We start from the raw sequence: 10610 nt of genomic DNA, 5'->3' as shown, positions 1-10610 counted from the left end.
CTCAGATGTAATACTATACCCAGTGAACAGTCCCTCAGATGTAATACTATACCCAGTGAACAGTCCCTCAGATGTAATACTATACCCAGTGAACAGTCCCTCAGATGTAATACTATACCCAGTGAACAGTCCCTCAGATGTAATACTATACCCAGTGAACAGTCCCTCAGATGTAATACTATACCCAGTGAACAGTCCCTCAGATGTAATACTATACCCAGTGAACAGTCCCTCAGATGTAATACGATACCCAGTGAACAATCCATCAGATGTAATACTATACCCAGTGAACAGTCCCTCAGATGTAATACTATACCCAGTGAACAGTCCCTCAGATGTAATACTATACCCAGTGAACAGTTCCTCAGATGTAATACTATACCCAGTGAACAGTCCCTCAGATGTAATACTATACCCAGTGAACAGTCCCTCAGATGTAATACGATACCCAGTGAACAGTCCCTCAGATGTAATACTATACCCAGTGAACAGTCCCTCAGATGTAATACTATACGCAGTGAACAGTGCCTCAGATGTAATACTATACCCAGTGAACAGTCCCTCAGATGTAATACTATACCCAGGGAACAGTCCTTCAGATGTAATACTATACCCAGTGAACAGTCCCTCAGATGTAATACTATACCCAGGGAACAGTCCTTCAGATGTAATACTATACCCAGTGAACAGTCCCTCAGATGTAATACTATACCCAGTGAACAGTCCTTCAGATGTAATACTATACCCAGTGAACAGTCCCTCAGATGTAATAATATACCCAGTGAACAGTCCCTCAGATGTAATAATATACCCAGTGAACAGTCCCTCAGATGTAATACTATACCCAGTGAACAGTCCCTCAGATGTAATACTATACCCAGTGAACAGTCCCTCAGATCTAATACTATACCCAGGGAACAGTCCTTCAGATGTAATACTATACCCAGTGAACAGTCCCTCAGATGTAATACTATACCCAGGGAACAGTCCTTCAGATGTAATACTATACCCAGTGAACAGTCCCTCAGATGTAATACTATACCCAGTGAACAGTCCTTCAGATGTAATACTATACCCAGTGAACAGTCCCTCAGATGTAATACTATACCCAGTGAACAGTCCCTCAGATGTAATACTATACCCAGTGAACAGTCCCTCAGATGTAATACTATACCCAGTGAACAGTCCCTCAGATGTAATACTATACCCAGTGAACAGTGCCTCAGATGTAATACTATACCCAGTGAACAGTCCCTCAGATGTAATACTATACCCAGTGAACAGTCCCTCAGATGTAATACTATACCCAGTGAACAGTCCCTCAGATGTAATACTATACCCAGGGAACAGTCCTTCAGATGTAATACTATACCCAGTGAACAGTCCCTCAGATGTAATACTATACCCAGTGAACAGTCCTTCAGATGTAAAACTATACCCAGTGAACAGTCCCTCAGATGTAATAATATACCCAGTGAACAGTCCCTCAGATGTAATAATATACCCAGTGAACAGTCCCTCAGATGTAATACTATACCCAGTGAACAGTCCCTCAGATGTAATAATATACCCAGTGAACAGTCCCTCAGATGTAATAATATACCCAGTGAACAGTCCCTCAGATGTAATACTATACCCAGTGAACAGTCCCTCAGATGTAATAATACACCCAGTGAACAGTCCCTCAGATGTAATAATATACCCAGTGAACAGTCCCTCAGATGTAATACTATACCCAGTGAACAGTCCCTCAGATGTAATACTATACCCAGTGACAAGTCCCTCAGATGTAATACTATACCCAGTGAACAGTCCCTCAGATGTAATACTATACCCAGTGAACAGTCCCTCAGATGTAATACGATATCCAGTGAACAGTCCCTCAGATGTAATACTATACCCAGTGAACAGTCCCTCAGATGTAATACTATACCCAGTGAACAGTCCTTCAGATGTAATACTATACCCAGTGAACAGTCCCTCAGATGTAAATACTATACCCAGTGAACAGTCCCTCAGATGTAATACTATACCCAGTGAACAGTCCCTCAGATGTAATAATATACCCAGTGAACAGTCCCTCAGATGTAATACTATACCCAGTGAACAGTGCCTCAGATGTAATACTATACCCAGTGAACAGTCCCTCAGATGTAATACTATACCCAGTGAACAGTCCCTCAGATGTAATACTATACCCAGTGAACAGTCCCTCAGATGTAATACGATACCCAGTGAACAGTCCCTCAGATGTAATACTATACCCAGTGAACAGTCCCTCAGATGTAATAATATACCCAGTGAACAGTCCTTCAGATGTAATACTATACCCAGTGAACAGTCCCTCAGATGTAATACTATACCCAGTGAACAGTCCCTCAGATGTAATACTATACCCAGTGAACAGTCCCTCAGATGTAATACTATACCCAGTGAACAGTCCCTCAGATGTAATACTATACCCAGTGAACAGTGCCTCAGATGTAATACTATACCCAGTGAACAGTCCCTCAGATGTAATACTATACCCAGTGAACAGTCCCTCAGATGTAATACTATAACCAGTGAACAGTCCCTCAGATGTACACCCACGTAGAGGGCTGTAGTACAGTAATACCTGCTAGACAGGACAGCGTTGAGGTGCTAGCTAACATAGATGGGTAGATATATGAAACCTGTCTGAGAAGCTGTTTAATGTGTGGTGTTCTCATCCTGTCTGTGTGATTGACAGGGGAAACCTGGAGCTCGCGGTGATTCGGGGATCCCTGGGGAACCGGTAAGTAAGCCGGATGCTTTATTCTCTCTGATTTCTCTCTCTTTCTCTCTCTCTCTCTCTCTCTCTCTCTCTCTCTCTCTCTCTCTCTCTCTCTCTCTCTCTCTCTCTCTCTCTCTGTCAGCTGTCAGTCAAAGGCATCCCTCCTTCTCTCTGTCACACACACACACACACAAACACACACAGTAACAGTAACAGTGACACATATGAGTGTTTATTCCCTGACAGGGTGAGAGGGGCCCGCTGGGGGAGACAGGATTCCCAGGTCCTGAGGGACCCCAAGGTGCTCCTGTAAGGATCTTCCTATACCTCTGTTCCTCCTTCCTCATCCTCCTGATTAGATACCTACCCTCAACGGGAGGTCGTCCATACACCTAGAAAAAAAGGTGCTTTATAGAACCTTAAAGGGTTTTTCGTCTTTCCCATAGAAAAATCCTTTGAAGAACCCTTTTTGGTTCCAGGTTTAACCCTTTTGGTTTCAGGTAGAACCCTTTTGGGTTCCATGTTGGAGCCTTTCTACATGTAACCCAAAAGGGTTCTACCTGGAACCAAAAAGGGTTCACCTTTGGGGACAGCCAACCTTTTTTTCTAAGAGTGTATATGCAGAGCCAAGTGAAATGTCACTGTATGTACAGTACATACAGTGCCTTTGGAAAGTATTCAGACCCCTTGACCTTTTCCACATTTTGTTACGTTACAGCCTTATTCTTAAATTGATTAAATTGTTTTTCCCCTCATCAATCTACACACAATACCCAATAAGGACAAAGAAAAAACAGGTTTTTAGAAATGCTAATTTATCAACAAACAAAAAACAAAAAAACTGAAATATTAAACATGTTTATTTAATCCATTTTAGAATAAGGCTGCAACGTAAAAAAAAAATGTGGAAAAAGTCAAAGGTTCTGAATATATGCAAATGTTACCAATGAACACAAAGTAGATGGTTCCTACATATTGCTGAGAGATGTGCAATGTTCCTATATGACTGTATTGGCTCAGACTGACAGTATGCCGGCAGTATTAGGTTTGTAGACATAGTTTATATTGATAACAACACAGTCCCTCACATTGCAGAGCCAAGTGCTGTGTTACATTTACCATAGATGTCTGCATTTCCATATCAATGAAAGAGCTTGAATTAAGGGACAATCTGTTTAAAAATCTGGTTTAAATAAGCATATTAGTCCATGCTTGTTTTGCAGAATAATGACATTATTGTATGTTATTATCATCAGAAATGGTTTCTTTAGTTATAATTCTATCAGTCTGTAAGCAGAGAGTGGAACATTAGTGTTCACACAGCAATCACCATCGTTATCCCACGCTTCAGATATCCCATTAACTGTGGAGAGAGATTACTTTGTCACAAACGGCACCCTATTCGCTATATAGTGCACTACTTTGACCAGAGCCCTATTCCCTATATAGTACACTACTTTGACCAGAGCCCTGTAGTGCAGTATATAGGGAATAGGGTGCCATTTGAGACGCATATCCAGAATGCACCGGGGCAGACCCGATCGAACGTTGGATTGTTGGAGCCGATACAAAATGTCTTTGTTTTCTTTCTTTGTGTTCTGGTCGTTCCTTGAGCAGGGGAGGCCCGGGAAAGATGGACTTCCTGGGTACGAGGTGAGAGAAAATAACTTAGACATACATACACACACACATACACACGCACACACACACATATATATATATACATACATGCACACACACACACATATACACACACACACACACACACACACACACACACACACACACACACACACACACACACACACACACACACACACACACACACACACACACACACACACACACACACACACACACACATACATACATACGACAGATGACAGTAGTGCTGTTATCTAGCATTTAGCCCTTGACACTAGTGCTGTTATCTAGAATCTAGCCCTTGACACTAGGACTGTTATCTAGCATCTAGCCCTTGACAGTAGTGTTGTTATTTAGCATCTAGCCCTTGACAGTAGGGCTGTTATCTAGCATCTACCCCTTGACACTAGGGCTGTTATCTAGCATCTAGCCCTTGACAGTAGTGTTGTTATCTAGCATCTAGCCCTTGACAGTAGGGCTGTTATCTAGCATCTAGCCCTTGACAGTAGGGCTGTTATCTAGCATCTAGCCCTTGACAGTAGGGCTGTTATCTAGAATCTACCCCTTGACACTAGGGCTGCTATCTAGCATCTAGCCCTTGACAGTAGTGTTGTTATCTAGCATCTAGCCCTTGACAGTAGGGCTGTTATCTAGCATCTAGCCCTTGACAGTAGGGCTGTTATCTAGAATCTACCCCTTGACACTAGGGCTGTTATCTAGCATCTACCCCTTGACAGTAGGGCTGTTATCTAGCATCTAGCCCTTGACAGTACTGCTGTTATCTAGCATCTAGCCCTTGACACTAGGACTGTTATCTAGCATCTAGCCCTTGACAGTAGTGTTGTTATCTAGCATCTAGCCCTTGACACTAGGGCTGTTATCTAGCATCTAGCCCTTGACAGTAGTGTTGTTATCTAGAATCTAGCCCTTGACACTAGGGCTGTTATCTAGCATCTAGCCCTTGACAGTAGTGTTGTTATCTAGCATCTAGCCCTTGACAGTAGTGTTGTTATCTAGCATCTAGCCCTTGACAGTAGTGTTGTTATCTAGCATCTAGCCCTTGACACTAGGACTGTTATCTAGCATCTAGCCCTTGACAGTAGTGTTGTTATCTAGCATCTAGCCCTTGACAGTAGTGCTGTTATCTAGCATCTAGCCCTTGACAGTAGTGTTGTTATCTAGCATCTAGCCCTTGACACTAGGACTGTTATCTAGCATCTAGCCCTTGACAGTAGTGTTGTTATCTAGCATCTAGCCCTTGACACTAGGGCTGTTATCTAGCATCTAGCCCTTGACAGTAGTGTTGTTATCTAGCATCTAGCCCTTGACACTAGGACTGTTATCTAGCATCTAGCCCTTGACACTAGGGCTGTTATCTAGCATCTAGCCCTTGACAGTAGTGCTGTTATCTAGCATCTAGCCCTTGACACTAGGACTGTTATCTAGCATCTAGCCCTTGACACTAGGACTGTTATCTAGCATCTAGCCCTTGACAGTAGTGTTGTTATCTAGCATCTAGCCCTTGACAGTAGTGTTGTTATCTAGCATCTAGCCCTTGACACTAGGGCTGTTATCTAGCATCTAGCCCTTGAAAGTAGTGTTGTTATCTAGCATCTAGCCCTTGACAGTAGTGCTGTTATGTAGCATCTAGCCCTTGACAGTAGTGTTGTTATCTAGCATCTAGCCCTTGACAGTAGTGTTGTTATCTAGCATCTAGCCCTTGACACTAGGGCTGTTATCTAGCATCTAGCCCTTGAAAGTAGTGTTGTTATCTAGCATCTAGCCCTTGACAGTAGTGCTGTTATGTAGCATCTAGCCCTTGAGCTACGTCATCACAACATGTGCATTAAAACACTTCTATTTGCATATTAGACCATTTAAAGATAATAACTCAAAGGTATCCTGCAGATGTTGGGCTGTGTTTACTTTTACTCTTTGTATACTAACTATACAGTTAATGCTGGGAGGCAGTCATAGATAACTGTTCGTAATAAAGGGCAGAATGATCTATTTACAAATCCAGATAAGTATTTGGATAAATCTTAACGAGTAAAAAATAAAACAATTGCCACTGGAAATATGACTCGTTGTGTTTTGTACTCTGTCATATAACATGGCTAGTTGTGTTTTGTACTCTGTCATATAACATGACTAGTTGTGTTTTGTACTCTGTCATATAACATGGCTAGTTGTGTTTTGTACTCTGTCATGTAACATGACTAGTTGTGTTTTGTACTCTGTCATATAACATGGCTAGTTGTGTTTTGTACTCTGTCATATAACATGGCTAGTTGTGTTTTGTACTCTGTCATATAACATGGCTAGTTGTGTTTTGTACTCTGTCATATAACATGACTAGTTGTGTTTTGTACTCTGTCATGTAACATGACTAGTTGTGTTTTGTACTCTGTCATGTAACATGGCTAGTTGTGTTTTGTACTCTGTCATGTAACATTACTAGTTGTGTTTTGTACTCTGTCATATAACATGACTAGTTGTGTTTTGTACTCTGTCATGTAACATGACTAGTTGTGTTTTGTACTCTGTCATATAATATGGCTAGTTGTGTTTTGTACTCTGTCATATAACATGGCTAGTTGTGTTTTGTACTCTGTCATATAACATGGCTAGTTGTGTTTTGTACTCTGTCATGTAACATGGCTAGTTGTGTTTTGTACTCTGTCATGTAACATGGCTAGTTGTGTTTTGTACTCTGTCATGTAACATGGCTAGTTGTGTTTTGTACTCTGTCATATAACATGGCTAGTTGTGTTTTGTACTCTGTCATATAACATGGCTAGTTGTGTTTTGTACTCTGTCATATAACATGGCTAGTTGTGTTTTGTACTCTGTCATGTAACATGACTAGTTGTGTTTTGTACTCTGTCATATAACATGGCTAGTTGTGTTTTGTACTCTGTCATATAACATGGCTAGTTGTGTTTTGTACTCTGTCATATAACATGACTAGTTGTGTTTTGTACTCTGTCATATAACATGGCTAGTTGTGTTTTGTACTCTGTCATATAACATGACTAGTTGTGTTTTGTACTCTGTCATGTAACATGACTAGTTGTGTTTTGTACTCTGTCATGTAACATGACTAGTTGTGTTTTGTACTCTGTCATATAACATGGCTAGTTGTGTTTTGTACTCTGTCATGTAACATGGCTAGTTGTGTTTTGTACTCTGTCATGTAACATGACTAGTTGTGTTTTGTACTCTGTCATATAACATCACTAGTTGTGTTTTGTACTCTGTCATGTAACATGACTAGTTGTGTTTTGTACTCTGTCATATAACATCACTAGTTGTGTTTTGTACTCTGTCATATAACATGGCTAGTTGTGTTTTGTACTCTGTCATGTAACATGGCTAGTTGTGTTTTGTACTCTGTCATGTAACATGGCTAGTTGTGTTTTGTACTCTGTCATGTAACATGGCTAGTTGTGTTTTGTACTCTGTCATATAACATGGCTAGTTGTGTTTTGTACTCTGTCATATAACATGGCTAGTTGTGTTTTGTACTCTGTCATATAACATGGCTAGTTGTGTTTTGTACTCTGTCATGTAACATGACTAGTTGTGTTTTGTACTCTGTCATATAACATGGCTAGTTGTGTTTTGTACTCTGTCATATAACATGGCTAGTTGTGTTTTGTACTCTGTCATATAACATGACTAGTTGTGTTTTGTACTCTGTCATATAACATGGCTAGTTGTGTTTTGTACTCTGTCATATAACATGACTAGTTGTGTTTTGTACTCTGTCATGTAACATGACTAGTTGTGTTTTGTACTCTGTCATGTAACATGACTAGTTGTGTTTTGTACTCTGTCATATAACATGGCTAGTTGTGTTTTGTACTCTGTCATGTAACATGGCTAGTTGTGTTTTGTACTCTGTCATGTAACATGACTAGTTGTGTTTTGTACTCTGTCATATAACATCACTAGTTGTGTTTTGTACTCTGTCATGTAACATGACTAGTTGTGTTTTGTACTCTGTCATATAACATCACTAGTTGTGTTTTGTACTCTGTCATGTAACATGACTAGTTGTGTTTTGTACTCTGTCATATAACATGACTAGTTGTGTTTTGTACTCTGTCATGTAACATGACTAGTTGTGTTTTGTACTCTGTCATGTAACATGACTAGTTGTGTTTTGTACTCTGTCATGTAACATGACTAGTTGTGTTTTGTACTCTGTCATATAACATGGCTAGTTGTGTTTTGTACTCTGTCATGTAACATGACTAGTTGTGTTTTGTACTCTGTCATATAACATGGCTAGTTGTGTTTTGTACTCTGTCATATAACATGACTAGTTGTGTTTTGTACTCTGTCATATAACATGGCTAGTTGTGTTTTGTACTCTGTCATATAACATGACTAGTTGTGTTTTGTACTCTGTCATGTAACATGACTAGTTGTGTTTTGTACTCTGTCATATAACATGACTAGTTGTGTTTTGTACTCTGTCATATAACATGGCTAGTTGTGTTTTGTACTCTGTCATATAACATGGCTAGTTGTGTTTTGTACTCTGTCATATAACATGACTAGTTGTGTTTTGTACTCTGTCATGTAACATGACTAGTTGTGTTTTGTACTCTGTCATATAACATGACTAGTTGTGTTTTGTACTCTGTCATGTAACATGGCTAGTTGTGTTTTGTACTCTGTCATGTAACATCACTAGTTGTGTTTAGCTGAATTATAACAGTATGATTCACCATCAATTCCATTCTAATTATCTGAACTATAACAGTATGATTCACCATCAATTCCATTCTAATTATCTGAACTATAACAGTATGATTCACCATCAATTCCATTCTAATTATCTGAACTATAACAGTATGATTCACCATCAATTCCATTCTAATTATCTGAACTATAACAGTATGATTCACCATCAATTCCATTCTAATTAGCTGAATTATAACAGTATGATTCACCATCAATTCCATTCTAATTATCTGAATTATAACATTGTGATTCACCATCAATTCCATTCTAATTATCTGAATTATAACAGTATGATTCACCATCAATTCCATTCTAATTAGCTGAATTATAACAGTATGATTCACCATCAATTCCATTCTAATTATCTGAATTATAACATTGTGATTCACCATCAATTCCATTCTAATTATCTGAATTATAACAGTATGATTCACCATCAATTCCATTCTAATTATCTGAATTATAACATTGTGATTCACCATCAATTCCATTCTAATTATCTGAATTATAACAGTATGATTCACCATCAATTCCATTCTTATTATCTGAATTATAACAGTGTGATTCACCATCAATTCCATTCTAGTTTGCTGAATTAGAACAGTGTGATTCACCATCAATTCCATTCTAATTAGCTGAGCTATAACAGTATGATTCACCATCAATTCCATTCTAATTAGCTGAATTAGAACAGTGTGATTCACCATCAATTCCATTCTAATTAGCTGATTTATAACAGTGTGATTCATCATCTTTTCCATTCTAATTATCTGAACTATATATACCAACAACAGATACAGTAACTGGTCGGTACGTTGGTACATCTGTCAGTCTTTATCATAGAGATCTCAACAGTGAACGAACGGAAAGAAGGGCCAACTTCTTCTTATTTCACCCACTTCCATCAACAACGGGAGGGAGGGAGGGAGGGAGAGAGGGAGAGAGGGAGAGAGGGAGATTTTAATGCCTTGTTAGATGGTGTATCTCTTGTTCTCAATCATTCGGTGGGGCAACAGTGCCATCTAGCAGGTGAATGTGCTCCTATTCTAAACGTTCCCTAAAAACTCCTCTCACTCTACTGCAATGATCTGGCTTTGAGGTTTAATGCCAGGCCCAGGGAGCGACATTGGAAGTCAGATTCAGTGGGCACGATGATAGATGTAAGCCTCCCATCAGGCGTTGGGGAATAACATAGCAGAAATAAAAAATAGAGAGAGGGCTGCAGATGAAGGCAGGCGAGGAGGAGGAGGAGGAGGAGGAGAACAGAGTTCCGCAAAGAGCTGCTGCCCGCTTGCTTTTAACACCACATGATCGTGCCACATTGTATTTTGCATGGCGGCTGTAATCCTTGCAGTAAATGGATGCAAAGATGTTCCCAGAGGTTATACAGTCAGTGAGATGGAGGGAGCGAGGGAGACCTGGAAGGGAAGAGAGGAGACGAGAATGGAGGAGTGTA

The 10610-nt window shown here is 39.8% G+C and overlaps 1 protein-coding gene across 1 annotated transcript in view; it reads left to right on the top strand.

Moving 5' to 3' along the window:
• LOC129845857 (collagen alpha-1(XIX) chain-like) overlaps positions 1-10610 on the top strand; it is a 132780-nt gene that overhangs the window by 80990 nt on the left and 41180 nt on the right. The window contains exons 29-31 of the mRNA XM_055913783.1: positions 2732-2776; positions 3002-3064; positions 4373-4408. Coding sequence (XP_055769758.1) covers positions 2732-2776; positions 3002-3064; positions 4373-4408 — 144 coding nt within the window. The remainder of the gene's footprint in view (positions 1-2731; positions 2777-3001; positions 3065-4372; positions 4409-10610) is intronic.

The sequence above is a fragment of the Salvelinus fontinalis genome, unplaced genomic scaffold (genome assembly GCF_029448725.1).
Source record: "Salvelinus fontinalis isolate EN_2023a unplaced genomic scaffold, ASM2944872v1 scaffold_0390, whole genome shotgun sequence".
In the NCBI taxonomy this organism is placed as follows: Eukaryota; Metazoa; Chordata; class Actinopteri; order Salmoniformes; family Salmonidae; genus Salvelinus; species Salvelinus fontinalis.
The sequence above is the reverse complement of the archived record's forward strand: the minus strand, read 5'-3'. Positions and strand labels throughout refer to the sequence as shown.